Here is a 17,245-nt window from a genome sequence, read left to right on the forward strand (position 1 = left end):
GGTTCTAATTCCATGAGAACAGAGAAGGGAGATACATTTTACTAGATCTTGAGTTCAACCAGTTTTGTTGCAAGTTTTATATCCCTTAGTCAGAGAAGAAGAGAAATTGCAGAACCGAAATCCCTTAAAAAAAAAAAAAAAGAGTGATTGGTTGTCAGGGTAACTGCAGATTTTGCAGAATTACAAGGGTCCTGAAGCAGGCCATCTGTAGGTTGGATGATGCTACTAAATTTTTGTTAGCTGACTTCAGACTAAGGCAGTATCTTGATGGAGTTGCAAGTTAGCTCCAATTCCATGTAGTTCAATTTCATAGATATAGTATTTGCTTCTTAATCTAATTAGAATGACTCATTCCCAAAGACCACAGATGTGAGAGTCTCAGAAAACATACTGGTACCTGTGTCTTGCCTTTATTTTCCTCTAGGAGAGAGCATTTGCTTTTTGATTGTATATGCTAGTAAATCTCTATGAATATGTTGACTGGACTCACATATCTGTTCTACTGAAATTAGCATATTTTGTGTTGATCGTTATCGAAAATGTAAAAGTACATAGTGTACCTGTGCCTGGACTAAATATCCAAAGAGTACTTTTTATTTTTAAATTATAACTGGCTTTCTTTTTCATCATTTTTCAGTTTTCTTTCTTTCCCATTCTGATAAAATATGTTTTAAAAAAATTCAAACTATTTGAAGATGTAGAGAACAGACTTGCGGTTGCCAAGGGGCGGGGGTTAGTGGAAGGATGGATTGGAACTTCGAGATTAACAGTTGCAAACTATTAACTATAGGATGAATAAGCAGCAAGATCCTACTGTATAGCATAGGGAATCATTTTTCAGTGTTCTGTGATTAACTATAATGAAAAGAAAATTAAAAATTAATGCATACATATGTAAAACATCCAAGCTTTTATCGATAGCTTATTTTTGAATTTTGAAAAATACTGATATAAGATGCAAAATCTCTTGTGTAACTTGCTGAAAACCAGCTTACCAGCTTGACTTTTTTTGCTGAAATTTTGCTAATAACTTTTGTTTTGATAACTGGGCACCTCCTGTTAGGAGTTTCTTGGAAAGTTTCCACTCCCCTCGTCTACTTTGATTCAGACCGCTAGGAATGTGCTCATCCTCAACTGACTAAATTGAAGTTGGTCTATACGCCAGGTTTACTCTGCTTTTCATATCTCCAGTGAAAACATAGATGTCTTGACTTGAGTAATTGTAAAACTCCTCTTGCTGGATCTAGAAGTAATTCAAGTCTTTCCTTTTGGGGAGGTATGAAGTCATCCTGGTAAATATCTCAGGTCCCAGTGACTTTTACTACTGAATTGGAGAAGGTAATGGCAACCCACTCCAGTATTCTTGCCTGGAGAATCCCATGGACGGAGGAGCCTGGTGGGCTACATACAGTCCATGGGGTTGCAAAGAGTCCGACTCCACTGAGTGACTTCACTTTCACTTTCACTTTGGGCTCCATCCTTGGACTCTCCCCACAGTTTCCTGAATATGAACTAGAATACCTCTGAGATTCAGCTGACCTGAATGAATGAGTTTTCCCCATAGCATTTCAGCTTTAAATACAGAGGAAATTAAGTTGTTCCCTATGCAGCACTTCATTGCTAAACTGTGACAGGTTTTTTCTTTTTTTTTCTTATACACTAAGTGTAGTCCCAGATTTAAAGAACATAGGCTTCTAGAAAACTTGGTATGAAATAGTTTGAATTTAAAACATCTGACATTGACAAAATTGCAATGATTTTTTTTAATAGCAAATAAAATTGGTAACATAGTACCTTTGGGATTTTAAGCACAGTCAATCCTAAGAGCTGTATTCTTCCTTAATTTACATTTTAAGTGCTCATCAAAGTAGAAGGCAATGAATTCAGAAGACAGAGCCTATAATGATGTTCTCTTCTCTTAAACCAGGATATATTTTCAAGGTCATATAATATATTATTATTTTTAAAAATTAAAAACATTTTTTCATATTATATTAGTCAAACTTCTTTCAGCTGAGATACAAATAAAGAGAATAGGTCTTTCACACCAAACATGTATGCAATTGCTAATCTTTAGGTAACATTTTGCAAAGTTCAAGGTTTTATCCATTGTGTTTAGGAGAAAAAAGAGAAAAAACAAGATCATTGTGTTTGATTTGTTTTAATTTTCTTGATCCCATCCAGTTGGTACTTAGTTTGAAAAGAATGAAAGTATATTTTTTGATAACTTTCAGTATATGTGTCCATGATATATAGATACTGTTCCTTAATATTCTAAATATATTATTTAAAATGATGGACAGGTTCACATTGCTATATTTAAAATAGATTACCAACATGGACTTATTGTATAGCACAGGGAAATCTGCTAAATGTTATGTGGCAGTCTGGATGGGAGGGGAGCAGGAGGATGGATACATGTGTATCTATGACTGAATTCCTTTGCTCTCCACCTGAAATTGTCACAGTATTTGTAATCAGCTATACTCCAATATGAAATAAAAAGTTTAATATAAAATAAAAAGTCAAAGAAAAAATGAACTTTATTATTCTGATAATTTTTTTCATTTTGGAACTTCACATAAAGCTGGCCTATCAGCTTAAAGAGATCAGGTGAATGAAGAAAAAGAGATGGGGAAAGAGACTACAAAATCAAGGTTAGAAAGGTGAAATGAAATCATGTGAATATTGTGTGATGAAAGTGGAAGGGTCAATAAAGAGCTTATTTCTGGAGGCAGTTTCAGTGGACTAGTGGGGAAACACCTTGGTTGAGAACTATAAGGAAGTGTTAAGAAAAGAGTTTATAAACACAGCCGAAAGTAGAGTCCAGCTCTTTTGACTTTTCAGTTCAGTTCCGTTGCTCAGTCATGTCTGACTCTTTGCAACCTCATGTACTACAGCACACCAGGCTTCTCTATCCATCACCAGCTCCCAGAGCTTACTCAAACTCTTATCCATTGAGTCAGTGATGCCGTCCAACCATTTCATCCTCTGTCATCCCCTTCTCTTCCCAACTTCAATTTTTCCCAGCATCGGGGTCTTTTCCAATGAGTCATTTCTTCACATCAGGTGGCCAAAGTATTGGAGTTTCAGCTTCAGCATCAGTCCTTCCAGTGAATATTCAGGACTGATTTCCTTTAGGATGGACTGGTTGGATCTCTTGGCTGTCCAAGGGACTCTCAAGAGTCTTCTCCAACACCACAGTTCAAAAGCATCAATTCTTCGGGGCTCAACTTCTTGACTTTCAGCCTCCTGTTATTTCCACTACATAGCATGCTACTGCTCAGCATTGAAAGGACATTTATAAGGTTTATAGAAATAAATATCTTCAGTTTATTACCCACGAGAAGAAAAAAATGCCTGTTTTATGTCAGACTTCTGGGAAAATACTAAATCTTAGAAATTTAACATGTGTAATAAATTGCATACAAAATAGAGGTATTTTGTATGCAGTTAATTTTTTGCATACATACAATATCATTTGCAATGATATTGCATTGGCTTCTTATTTTGAACTAGTCACACTAAAGGCAGGTGGGATAGAGTAGAGAAAAGCTAAGAGCAACAGATGAGTTGGGTCACATTACCTTGGCTGTATTAGGGCAGGACTGTGGCCCGTCATGTTTTGCCACATAATGGACCATAGCTCTCAGCAAGTTGAACTGATGGTCTATGATATGCACATACTAACATATATAATCCAGAATATTATGAGCAATGTAAAGAATAATCTGATACCACATGATTAGTGAATAAAGATGTTTTTAAAGTATTGTCTACTGAAGTCATTATAAGGATAGACATAGTGAGTAAATTTAGCTTCAGGCTACACGTGATACTCCTTTTGACTATTGAATCATAAATGTACTATAAAGTCCGAGGACTTCTTTTGGGAGATTGAAAATGTGTCACTGAAGGTTGTATTGTTTATTTCAGCCTAAATTTGAGGTGCTGGTGAAGACAATTGAAAGTCCAGTCTATTGTAAGTTTATACAATTTGAAACATTTCCTGGGTTAAGTCAGCTAGACTCAAAGTTCATCCAATTAAAATAAATAAATTTAAAAAATAATAAAAATATATGTATCCTGTATTATACATACCATCTATGTATAATACAAACATCTACATGGTTATATAACTATATATATATGTGTGTGTGTGTTAGATATATTTATAGTTTACACACACACATATATGCACATATATGTGTGTGTGTGTGTGTATGTGTGTACGTGTGCTAAATCACTTGTGTCTGATTCTGTGCTGCCCCATGGACTGCAGCGCACTAGGCTCCTCTGTCCATGGGATTCTCCAGGCAAGAATACTGGAGTGGGTTGCTGTGCCCTCCTTCAGGGGATCTCCAGGGGATCTTCCCGACTTGGAGACTGAACCTGTGTCTCTTACATCTAACCTGCATTGGCAAGCAGGTTATTTACCATTAGCGCCACCTGGGAAGCCTATATTTGAGGCCATCTGGTGACCTCAGCAATGTATGATGCCTACTTCAGTTGACATGTTAGCTACTTTTAAAAGTTGGAGTATAAGTGGGACATTAGTCATGGGAGAGCCTTTTGCAGATAGGAGCCCTCATTCCTTACAAATGGCAGCATGTGAGTGTATGATGTGGAAAGCATATTTAGTCAGTGTATATATTTGTTCTCATTAGCTGTGAGGGTAAAGCTCTAGTTAGTGCAATAAGTTCTGCCTTTTGGGAAGAGGTTCCTTATTAGCAAATATATATAAGCCCACTGCTAAGTCACTTCAGTCGTGTCCAACTCTGTGCGACCCCATAGACGGCAGCCCATCAGGCTCCCCTGTCCCTGGGATTCTCCAGGCAAGAACACTGGAGTGGGTTTCCATTTCCTTCTCCAATGCATGAAAGTGAAAAGTGAAAGTAAAGTCACCCAGTCGTGTCCGACTCCCAGTGATCCCATGGACTGCAGCCTACCAGGCTGCTCCATCCATGGGATTTTCCAGGTGACAGTACTGGAGTGGGCTGCCATTGCCCTCTCCTTAGAAGGTCTGCTGCTGCTAAGTCGCTTCAGTCGTGTCTGACTCTGTGCGACCCCATGGACTGCAGCCTACCAGGCTTCTCCGTTCATGGGATTCTCCAGGCAAGAATACTGGAGTGGGTTGCCATTTCCTTCTCCAATGCATGAAAGTGGAAAGTGAAAGTGAAGTCACTCAGTCGTGTCTGATTCTTAGTGACCCCATGGACTGCAGCCTACCAGTCTCCTCCATCCATGGGATTTTCCAGGCAACAGTACTGGAGTGGGGTGCCATTGCCTTCTCCCCCTTAGAAAGTCTAGCCAATAGCAAATACCAGAATGCTGGGGCTCATAGAGATGCAATTTCTAAACAAATTCTCATTTGTGTCCTTCCTTCCATAATGAATGGATTCTAATCAGGTGTGTTATAGTATTAAAAAAACATACCCATGTACTTGGAATCAGCTGTATTCCAAGTCCACTTCTACTTTCTTCATAGGCAAACCTTTTTCTTACTGGGTCTCTGTTCCTCACAAATAAAGACTTTACACTAGGTTTCTGCTTTTCAGTTCTGTTATCTGTTATATGTTGTACTTGAATATTTTATTTAAAACATTGTTTGGTGCACCAGGATAGTTAATATAGCTGCAGTATAAATAGTTGTGTAAAGCAAAGATGGTTTTGAAAAACAATATTTATGACCTAGCATGCTTTTCATAATGTGGGACTTTAATTTGCTGAAAGTTGAGTAATAGACAGTTTTTAATTCAATGGAATTTAGTGTGGATACTTTCTCCTAGTGCAAGCCTAAATTATTATACATTTTACACTGCAGTTTTAAAATGGCAAAGAATATATTTTATCTATATTTAGCTTCTTTCAGCTGCAAACTAAGAAAGCTTTTGAAAGGTATAATTGATTAGAATCTGGACAATTTTCTTCATCTGAATTAATGACTTAGATGTCATTACAATACAAATTCTACCTTCTTTGAAAGAGTGAAATAAATGATCATAATTGTCATTATTTAACATGTAATTCTATTCTTATCCCAGATGTTTAGAAAAATGTATTGCACTTGTTAGAATATTTCAGCATAAAGCATTGCATTTAAAATTTTTAGACACTTTCACAATATGATTAAGGATTAAGAATGCAGAAAGTTCCATGTTTGCTAGTGTTTCCGTATAGGTTTGAACCACGCTTACCCATGCAGTCTGGACACAGAAGTCACATATCTACTACTCTCAAAATGTAGCTGCATTTGCTTAAGTCTTCATTTATGTTGATCCAAAGCAAATGGAAGTGGAAGATCGCTCTTATACAATCTCTCTCCACAATTATTCATATGCAGTATGAATAGTCATTTTTTTTCTCTGTGGTTACTTCTTGTAGAGATTATCTTGTTATATCTGCAATATTACATCTGTCTGTTTTAATTGGAGTTCAGTTGCATTACAGTGTTGTGCTATTTTCTGTTGTACAGCAAAATGAATCAGCCACATGTACCTCTATTCCTCCTCTTTGTCACCACAGAGCACTGAGTAGAGTTCCTTGTCATCTGCAGTAGGTTCTCATTGGTTACCTGTTTTATGCATGCTGGTGCTGCTGCTAAGTTGCTTCAGTCGTGCCCGACTCTGTGTGACCCCATGGACAGCAGCCCACCAGGCTCCCCCATCCCTGGGATTCTCCAGGCAAGAATACTGGAGTGGGTTGCCATTTCCTTCTCCAATGCATGAAAGAGAAAAGTGAAAGTCAAGTCGCTCAGTCATATCCGACTCTTAGCGACCCCATGGACTGCAGCCTACCAGGTTCCTCTGTCCATGGATTTTCCAGGCAAGAGTACTGGAGTTGGGTGCCATTGCCTTCTCCTTTTATACACAGAGGTGTGTATATGTCAATCCTAATCTCCCAATTCATCCCACTCCCTTCCCCCTTGGTATCCATACTTTTGCTCTCTACCTCTGTGTTTCTACTTCATCTTTGCAATTAGATTCATCTATACCATTTTTCTAGATTCCACATATATCATTAATGATTTATATAATAGAACTGTTGGTCAAATTTGATGAGTCATTCTTAAAGACTATCTTGAGAAATTTCTTTTTATTTATGTATTCATTCAATATAAGCAATGATAACTATCAGAATATGTTTTTGGATAGTTATAAATATATAATAGGTATCATCCCAATGTGTCTAGCTGGATATATATGATCTGATTTTCCTTTGCTGCTCTCCTCTGTGTTTATTCAATTCTTATCTATTTTCTAGTTGGTTTTGCTTTGTGTTCAAATGATGCTTATTAGAATGAGTATTTGAACACTGTACATAAGCTGGGATCATTGCTCTGATAGAAGAATTCATGGCTGGATGGCGAGAGTCCACTGTACATATAAAAATGAATTCTTTGGGCAATGTTTCCTCCTTAGAGAAATATCAAATTGAAACTCAACCTCAGAGTTCACAGTTGCAGATATCATGGTAAAGTGGATCAGGAACGGAAAACAGTTGCTGCAACAGAAAAGCCCAAGAGGTGTACACATGAGGTATGAGAGAATCTGGCTGATGTTTCCAATTCCAGTTAAGCCACAAAATGAAAAGATTATCTATTATTGAGAAGTGAGGCTTTTTCAGAGGAATTTCCCATTGAAAGCTAAATTCAAAGGTTTTAATATAGGGGAAATAGAAAAGATTTTTATGCTAAATGCAACTCAATCTATATTTATTTCATAATTTATTTTAGCAACTATTGTTGACCACATGAAGAATATTAAGACTCATTTATGTATATCTACTATTTCAAATTAATTGTTGTGTGTGTGTGAAGTTGCTCAGTCGTGTCTGACTCTTTGCAACCCCATGGACTATAACCTACCAGGCTCTTCTGTCCATGGGATTTTCCAGGCAAGAGTACTGGAGTGGGATGCCATTTCCTTCTCCAAATTGTCAGTAGATATTATTTAATTGATTAATTAATCAAAATAATTTGTTGAGTTTGTGATGTGTGCCGTGTACTGCTCTGATTCATGTGAATGATTATTGAAACCCTGTACTTATGTAGCTGGCAATCTGGTTGTATACAGAGAACACACAAGCAAACCAGTGAAACTACAGGCTGTCACATAATAAGGGCTGTGAGTTCTAGTCCTTCCATTCTAATGGAAATTGCTATCATTTTTCTAAAATTGCCATTTCACTCTTTCCATGTTTTCCAACTCATCACAGCATTTAACCCTCTATTTCAACTAAAACTTCCTGAAGGCTTAGTCTTTAAATTGTTGTCCTCTCTAACTTCTTCTCATCTCATACCTAAGGCAGAAGATGTACAAATGTTCACAATCCCAAATAGGTATCTCTAGCCTCTACCTCTTTGCTGAGCTCCAGATTCAATATCCCAATATCTATTTAATATTTCTAATAACACTGCAAAAGGAAACTCAAGAAAGGAAATCATATTTTTTTTTCTCTCAATCCTATTCTTCCCTGTATCCTCTCCTGGTTAATAAATCAACTCAGTAGGAATAATTTGGTACAGGTGCTAGATTTTATATGCTCATAAGTTTCTTCTTACATATGGGGTACAAGTGAGACAACTGGCTTTGCTCAGGTTTTCCAGGACCACAAGGTAGTCTAGAAGCTGTTTTCTCCATCTCATTGAATTATAAAATGTCAAAATGTACAGACACTAGTGTCCACGTGGTGTTCACCTCCCTGACACTGAATAAAGACAGGTCTAGGGAAGTTAAGAAACATGTTAAATTGTGACACAATCAGTTCAACGTACTTCCTTCTATATCTGTACAAGGATGTTTATTGTTGTTGTACAGTCGCTCAGTTGAGCCCAACCCTTTGTGACCCCAAGGACTGCAGCACACCAGGCTTCCTTGTCCCTCACTGTCGCCCATAGTTTGCTCAAACTCATGTCTGTTGAGCCAGTGATGCCCTCCAGTCATCTCATCCTCTGTCGCCTCCTCCTGCCATCAATCTTTCCCAGCATCAAGGTCTTTTCCAATTAGCTGGTTCTTCTCATCAAGTGGCCAAGGTATTGGAGCCTCAGCTTCAGCATCAGTCCTTCCAATGAGTATTCAGGACTGATTTCCTTTAGGATTGACTGGTTTGATCTCCTTACTGTCCAAGGGACTCTCAAGAGTTTTCTCCAGCATCAAAGTTGAAAGCAAAAGGACTCTCAAGAATCTTCTCCAGCATCACAACTTGAAAGCATCAGTTCCTCTGCACTCAGCCTTCCTTACAGTGCAATTCTCACATTCATACACGACTACTGGAAAAATCATGTTTGACTAGCTGGACCTTTATCAGCAAAGTAGCATCTTTGCCTTTTTAATATGCTGTCTAGGTTTGTCATAACTTTTCTTCCAATGAGCAAGTGTCTTTTAATTTCTTTGCTGCAGTAACCATTTGCAGTGATTTTGGAGCCCCCAAAATAAAGTTTCTCACTGTTTCCATAATCCCTATCTATTTGCCATGAAGAGATGGGACTGGATACCATGATCTTAGTTTTCTTAATGTTGAGTTTTAAGCCAGCTTTTTCACTCTCCTCTTTCACTTTCATCAAGAGGCTCTTTAGTTCTTCTTCACTTTCTGCCATAAGGGTGGTGTCATCTGCATACGTGAGGTTATTGATATTTTTCCCAGCAATCTTGATTCCAATGGATGTCAACAATTTTATCTCAGATTCCTCTGCATTTTGTAAATCCAGCTTGTAAATCCAGAGCTGAGGGAAACAGAGACTCTTGGAAGGCACAAACAAAATCTTATACACACCGGGATCCAGAGAAAGGGAGCAGTGAGCCCACAAGAGACTGAGCCAAACTTACCTCTAGTGTTTGAAAATCTCTTGTGGAAAGGTGGGTCAATGGTGACATGCTACAAGGGCAGGAGCACTGACAGCAGCAGTCTTCGGAGGTGAATGTTGGCATATGTCTTTTTGTAGTTCACTTTTAGCCCTACCGTAGAGCCTGTAGACTCTAGAACTGGGCTGTCTCAAGCCAAAAAACTAAAAGGGAGGGGGCATAACTCTACCTATTAACAGAAATGGTGGATTAAATATTTGCTGAACATGTCCCTGTGGACCAGAGAAATACCCAGTTTTCCCTATAGCCAGTCCCTCCCATTAGAAAGCTTGCACAAGCCTCTTATTTTCATCCATTAGAGGGCAGACAGAAAAAACAAGAATTACAACCCACAGCCTCCAGAATGAAAACCACAATCACAGAAAGCTAACCAAAATGATCACATGGATCACAGCCTTGTGTAACTCAGTTATGCTATGAGCCATGCCATGTAGGGCCACCTAAGACAGACAGGTCATACTGGAGAGTTCTGACAACAAAACATGGTTCACTTGAGAAGGGAATGGCAAACCACTTCAGTATTCTTGCATTGAGAACCCCATGATATGATCTTCCAGGATCATATCTTATGTAAAGCCAAAAAGATATGACCCTCGAATATTACCCTCCCCCCACTCCAGGTGGGCACATGTCCAATATGATACTAGAGAAGAGCAGAGAAATACCTCCAGAAAGAATGAAGAGGCTGCTGCTGCTGCTGCTAACACTTCAGTCGTGTCCGACTCTGTGCGACCCCATAGACGGCAGCCCACCAGGCTCCCCCCATGCCTGGGATTCTCCAGGCAAGAACACTGGAGTGGGTTGCCATTTCCTTCTCCAATGTATGAAAGTGAAAAGTGAAAGTGAAGTCGCTCAGTCATGTCCAACTCTTAGCAACCCCATGGACTGCAGCCTACCAGGCTCCTCTGTCCATGGGATTTTCCAGGCAAGAGTACTGGAGTGGGGTGCCATTGCCTTCTCCAAATGAAGAGGCTGGACCAAAGCATAAATAATACTCAGCTGTGGATGTGACTGGTGGTGAAAGTAAAGTCTGATGCTGTAAATAACAAGGATGATCGCCTTTTTAAAATCAATAACCACAGTAAGAAGTCATGTAAGTCATACACTTAAAGACTGCAGCAGAGAGCAGTCAAATTTATGTGTGACTGGCAGGGATATTTTCATAAAGGGGGTAACTGGAGCTATCTCTTGAAAAACCTATTGTAGATTTCTAAGATGGAATGAGATGCAGTGAGGGTACTCCAGGTAAAATTCTTAGGATACTTGACTGAGCTAAAACATTTGCTAATGGTGGGGATTTGCTTCACTCTGACATTCTTTTCATTCATAGGCTTGCTAGCAAAGTTGTCTCCTCTATCTCAAATGCTGCATTTTGTTCCTAAGGCAATACTTTATCACTTTTATTTTGTCTTCCACGTGATTAGACATTAGATTATAATGTGTAAACAAATCAGAATCCCTCATTTTAAATCTACTGAATAATGTAAATCCTACTCTCTAAATCCTACTGCCGTAATAAGCATGGCCTGTTGTGCCATGTGGTGGAAAAAAAGTTTTATTCAGAGAAAAATGTTATTTTTTTGAAGAAGAGAAAGAAATCTGTGCCCATCCCCCTTGTCTTTTTCAAGTACAACTTTGTTAACTATGATATTATGCAGATACCTTTTAGGTACACATGCATTTTCTCTAACTTAATAGTGAGATTGTTTTCTGATGCTTCCATATAAATGTTGAGGTTACAAGGAAAAGTCATAAGATCATTATCACACCATCTGCTCCAGCTGGTTTGTTTTCAACACATGCTTTTCAGTGCTCTTACTGAGCTGTCAACAAACTGCCAATTAATTATGAAAACCTAACAGATTGTCAGAGGTTAGGATACTGAGAAAGTGAGATCATGAGTCAGTATATCATGGGATCAATTATTCCTGATTTACGATTTCAAGAACACCTTCTGTAGACAAGTGAACTTTTAAAAATATAGTAATGACATCTTTGGATCCTGTAGGTGAAGAGAGGTAAGAAGCTGATAATTATTTTCCGAGCATCCAATGAGAAGAGCCATCTTTATGTTTAGGTTGCCATTTGATAACTATAAAATTGAATTCAAGTATTTTTTTTAGTAATATTTCAATGGAAGAGAATATCATGTGGTGTCATTCACAGAAGAAAAGCACAGAAACTAGTTTTTGTCCTTTGTCTAACATTTAGCTGCTGAGCTCAAATACCTATCTGGAATAGAAATCAGAGTTATCCCCCGCAAAAGTTATCTGAATTTTAATATCAGTTCTGTTTTACTCTATCTGTGTATGAGTGCTCAGTTGCTCAGTCATGTCTGACTCTTTGCAACTGCATGGCAATAATATTGGAGTGGGTTTCCCTTTCATCCTCCAGGGGACCTTCTTGACCCAGAGATCGAACCTACATCTCCTGTATCTCCTGCATTGACAGGAGGATTCTTTACCACTGAACCACCTGGCAAACCTATTCTATCTGTAATACCAAGTAAATCACTGCAGTTATATGATAGCTTTTGCGGAGATAAAGCATTTTTATTTTTGTATAGCATTATTTTTAAGAAATTTTAGACTTGAAAATCATAAGACTTTCAATGGAAAAAATAATCATGGTTAAGGGTATCAAGGAAGTAGATTTAAATAGTATAAATAGGTTGTATATACTATACTGAAGCTTTACATGCTGACGTTTTTCTCAAGTTTTAGTGAAATTTCTTAAAGTAAATATTTCTATCCTGTTGCCTTTTGGCTGAAAATATACTTAGCAGCTTGTTGATCTAATTATCAATGTGTATAAGTTTACTCACCCAAAATTGATGAGATTTTTATTCACCCATTAAAATGAATTAATTGTTCATTTGTTTTATATTTTAGAGTAGATGAACTCTTGTGTGTGTGTGTGTGTGTGTGTGCACAAAAAGTAGAGAAAGAGAGGAAGGTTAGGGTTAGAAGAAAAAGGGCAGAGAAAGACAAGCCCTTAAGCGAGCACTTTTAGGAAGTGTATGACCTCACCTTCGCACAGCATCATACTGGTACAGGATTGTTGCCATGCCCCTTCCCTCCCTCCTATACTACAGAAGAAACATAGTATTCAGAGCTCGGGAAAACTACTCCTTCACCCCTTTCCCAAACTGTTTGTTTTATTTTCAAACTATCTTGAATTTAAAATATTCTGTCCAGTTGTCTTATAAAGAAATATTTACCTCTGGGAGAAGGATTAGACTACACATCAAAATGACAGCAAAACGATGGATTGCTCATGAAAATAGTTAGTTTCCACGTTAGCTTTCAGATGTTTCACAGAAGTAGTGAAAATAGGAATTGCATTCAGAATTGTCCGAATGTGGGAAAACATGCCCTTTCTTGTTTCCCTCACATGCAAGATGACATTCATTTATGCATTCATTCATTGCGTGTGCAGCAGGTACCAGACAACTTGGAAGACCCAGACGATGTAATGCTGGCGAAAAAGCAAAACACAACAAATTCCAGCAGTCATGATGTTTAAAGGAGATACATGTTCTAGTGAGGAAACATATTCTATTGAGGAACAGATACATATTCTAGTGAGGAAAACCAACGTTTTGAAGTAATCAATTTAATTATGTATAATTACAAAAGAAGCTCTGAAACAAAGAAAAACTGATCTATAAACAGAGTAAATGAGAAATGCAACTCAGTCTTGGCATTATGGGGAAGGATTCAAAGGGATATTTTTGACATGAGATGATCTTTGGGTGATAAATGAGAAAAATGCATTTCATTTGGAGGAAATAGTGTAGAAAATCCTTAGAGTAGTAATGTTCAAAATTTGAACAACTGCACAAAATTAGTCTGGCTGGAGGACAATTATTTAGAGAAGAGGAAGACATGCAGAGCCAAGATGCTGTGGAAACTTGTAAGAACCAGTGATCTAGTTTTTATCTTAAGAATAAATGAATAGAGTATATCTGAAAGTTACTAGCAAATGCACTAACATCATGATGCTTGGATTGACCATAATTGCTCAGGTTGTTGTGTGGAGAAGAGATTTAAAGTGCATTAGTGTAAAAGGTAAGAAAGGAAAGGGTTGGGGCATTTGAAGGGGAAAGTGGTTGTGTCAGGGTTGTTACAATAGATTTGGAAAGAAACTGATGTTTGAAAGGTATACATGAAGCTAGAATTAATGGGACATAGAGATGAGTTTAATATGAAGAATAAGGGAGACAAAGATATCAAAAATGTCTCTTTTGTTTCTGACTTGAATAAAAGGATGAATGAAAAAGTCTCTAAAAGCATGACTTTATGTTATCATATGTATACTATGAGGAGTTGCTTTTGAAACATGTAAGCAGAAGCTGTTACGGAGGTTAATCATAAAAACCTGAAGATTGAATGAGAAGGATTGCATATTAACACAACCATAGACTATTTGAATGTTTGGCTGAGTGAATAGAGTAGGATACATGGCTAATGGGATTAAATAATGTTTAACGGCAAGATAAAGGTATAGGATGAACTTGTAAAAGGACTGAGAAGGTGTTTTTACAAATTCTACAGAAATGGAAGAGACGGATATTGTACACATCAAAGTGACCATTTCAAACAGAATCATGATTGGTCAGAAAATGGATAGATTGAGATACATAGTTCTTTCTAAAAATTCAGAAAATAGATGAGAGAAATTATCTTAAAAATTCATGATTTGAGCATGTTGAAAGATGGAAGAAAATCATTGAGAGATAGAGTTTGAATACACTTAATAACAGAGTTAATAAATTGACTAAGTTTCTCAAGAACTCAGGTGGCCAGATTGGATTAGACAGGAGGAGAAAAAGCTCCTCTTAAGGTCACAATGAGTTGGGAGTATAGCTCAGTCGGTAAAGAATCTGCCTGCAACGCAGGAGACCCAAGTGCAATTCCTGGAACAGGAAGATCCCCTGGAGAAGGAAATGTCAACCCACTCCAGTATTCTTGCCTGGAGAATCTCATGGACAGAGGAGCCTGGCAGGCTACAGTCCATGGGGTCGCAAGAGTCGGACACGACTGAGCGACTTACTTCACTATGGTCACAATAAGGGTTAAGAAGTGTTCTCAAAGTGGTAAAGAGGAATACAGTTGAGTTCAACATATAGATTTGTTTGTTTGGAAGAGGTTTTAGGGAATTTATATGGTTATAAATTTATGCATTTTTGCAATTTCTCTGGTATATTCAAAAACACAGAGTTGTGGAAAGAATCATATGACTTTTAGTTTAAAGAACTTAAGAAAAAGCAGCTTTCTAGGAAATGTCCTTTTGGGTGCTACTGAAAAAATATAAGTCAATATAATCCAATGGCATAATTTCTGTTGTACCTTAGTTTATTAAGAATTTATCATAGTACAGGGATCCCCAAGCCCTAGGCCATAGACTGGCACCAGGGCACAGCTTCTTAGGAACTGGACCACATGGCAGGAGGTAAGCAGTTGGTGAGCAAGCAGAGCTGCTCTCCATCACTCCCCATTGCTTGTATATTGCCTGAATGACCCCACCCCACCCCCATGGAAATTCTATTCCAGGAAACTGGTCCCTGATGCCAAAAAGGTTGGGGATTGCTGCTACAGAAGACTATCTCATCAACATTTCACTGATATTTACCAGTAAATTATAATAGCTATAGTTTTATTAAACATTTTTCATCAGACATACTCAAAGAGAACTTTGAGATTTATACATGTGTTGATAAATGTATCTTGTATGGATGATTAGAAAATTAATATGGTTTAATGTTTTCTCTCTTTTGAAAAAAATTTCTTTCAGCTTGTGTTTATTTTACCTCAATATTTTTATTGGCCCCTAAATTTCTACTAATTCAGTGTTATATAAAGCTGTATGTGTGAAAAAAAAAACAGTATTTCTTATATCAAGAAGAATTATAATCTTTATTTGAAGATGCTTACCTATTATGGATTCAGTTGGCAACTGCTGCTGAGTTTTGATTAATTCCATGGAGAATTATATTTGTTATTGAATATTTTTGATATATTTCTTCAATTTAGAATGTGTTTTCTGATTATTTGCAATGTTAATTTTCACAGGTGAAAAGCAATAAGGATGCTTAAGTGCTGGTCAGCTGTTTTGATTCTTGGATTCATTTTTCTGGAGTCTGAAGGACGGCCAACCAAAGAAGCAGGATATGGCCTTAAATCCTACCAACCTCTAATAAGATTGCGACACAAGGTACCTTACCATTCTGGACTTGCTCATAATGAACTAAACTGTTGGTTCTCTGGTTTACTACTCACCTAAGAGCTCTTATTGCAGAATATACTTTCAGAGTATAATTTATATTTATATAAAAAAGCCTTTTAGAAACACAATTTGGGGGATTGCTTTTGACAAAGTATAGAGATGGACTATTTAAAAAAATGTGTTATTAAAATTTCACATGAAGAAATAGGATAAGCTTATAAAAGTAAGTATGTTAAGACCTAATCATCCAGATAATTTCTGTTATTTCCATATTAATTTTAAGTTTATAACTTCAAACTAAACCAAAAGTGTTATGTTCTTGAATTTGCCATTAAGATAAACAAAAAAAGATACCTATACCATCTAGAGACATATAGTTTGGCAAAGTTTTTGTTCTTTTAAAAATCATTAGACATTTTAATTTCACAAAAATCATAATAATTTCAGGTTGTCTAATAGGAAATACTTCATTTATTGATGTTAAATATTTTCAAGAATTAAATAAGTTGACATTAGGATTTTTATAAATTCAATAGATTATATACTTACAATAAATTAAGCTAGTGCTTTTAATAACACATCATGATACTGCAAGTAAAATATTTAAACAATATTTTATTCAATCAAATACAAGTTTTAATACATTTTGATGTTCCTAGAGAGTGGAAAAAAGACAAAAATGCTGAAATTGAAAAGAACATATACATTTTAAGATTTCTTATGCTACTTGTCTTTTAAAAATCACTTGAAATAAACAAACATAACTATTTTGATTTTCTCTTTTATAGTCACTACATGATAGTAACTCTTACATTGCATATATTTTTGCTGAAATTCTTTCATTGACAAAATCACTAACCTTTTCTGGGATTTTTATGTGCCAGACATTAGGCTAAGCTGTTAAATTTATTGTTGTATTTAATCCTCAAACCAAACTTATGAAAGTGTATCTATTTTCATTCTATAGATAAGAAATAAAAAAAATTCTTAGAATGTTAAGGAATTTTTGGAACACATATCTTTATTAAATGTTTCAACAAGCTAAGGTATAGCATGCAGAATAGATATGACAGGTATAAAAGAGAAAATAAGTAGAATATAAACTATACTTCAAAGTAAAAAAATGTTACAGAAGTTCAGTTGCATGTGAAAGT

At 36.8% G+C, this 17,245-nt stretch overlaps 1 protein-coding gene across 1 annotated transcript in view; it reads left to right on the forward strand.

Annotated features, from left to right (window-relative positions):
* The window catches only part of FSTL5 (follistatin like 5), a 928,941-nt gene that overhangs the window by 41,113 nt on the left and 870,583 nt on the right, over positions 1 to 17,245 (forward strand). Inside the window, exon 2 of the mRNA XM_061384275.1 lies at positions 15,938 to 16,079. Coding sequence (XP_061240259.1) covers positions 15,954 to 16,079 — 126 coding nt within the window. The 5' untranslated portion in view covers positions 15,938 to 15,953. The remainder of the gene's footprint in view (positions 1 to 15,937; positions 16,080 to 17,245) is intronic.

Source organism: Bos javanicus, chromosome 17 (assembly GCF_032452875.1).
Source record: "Bos javanicus breed banteng chromosome 17, ARS-OSU_banteng_1.0, whole genome shotgun sequence".
Taxonomy (NCBI): Eukaryota; Metazoa; Chordata; class Mammalia; order Artiodactyla; family Bovidae; genus Bos; species Bos javanicus.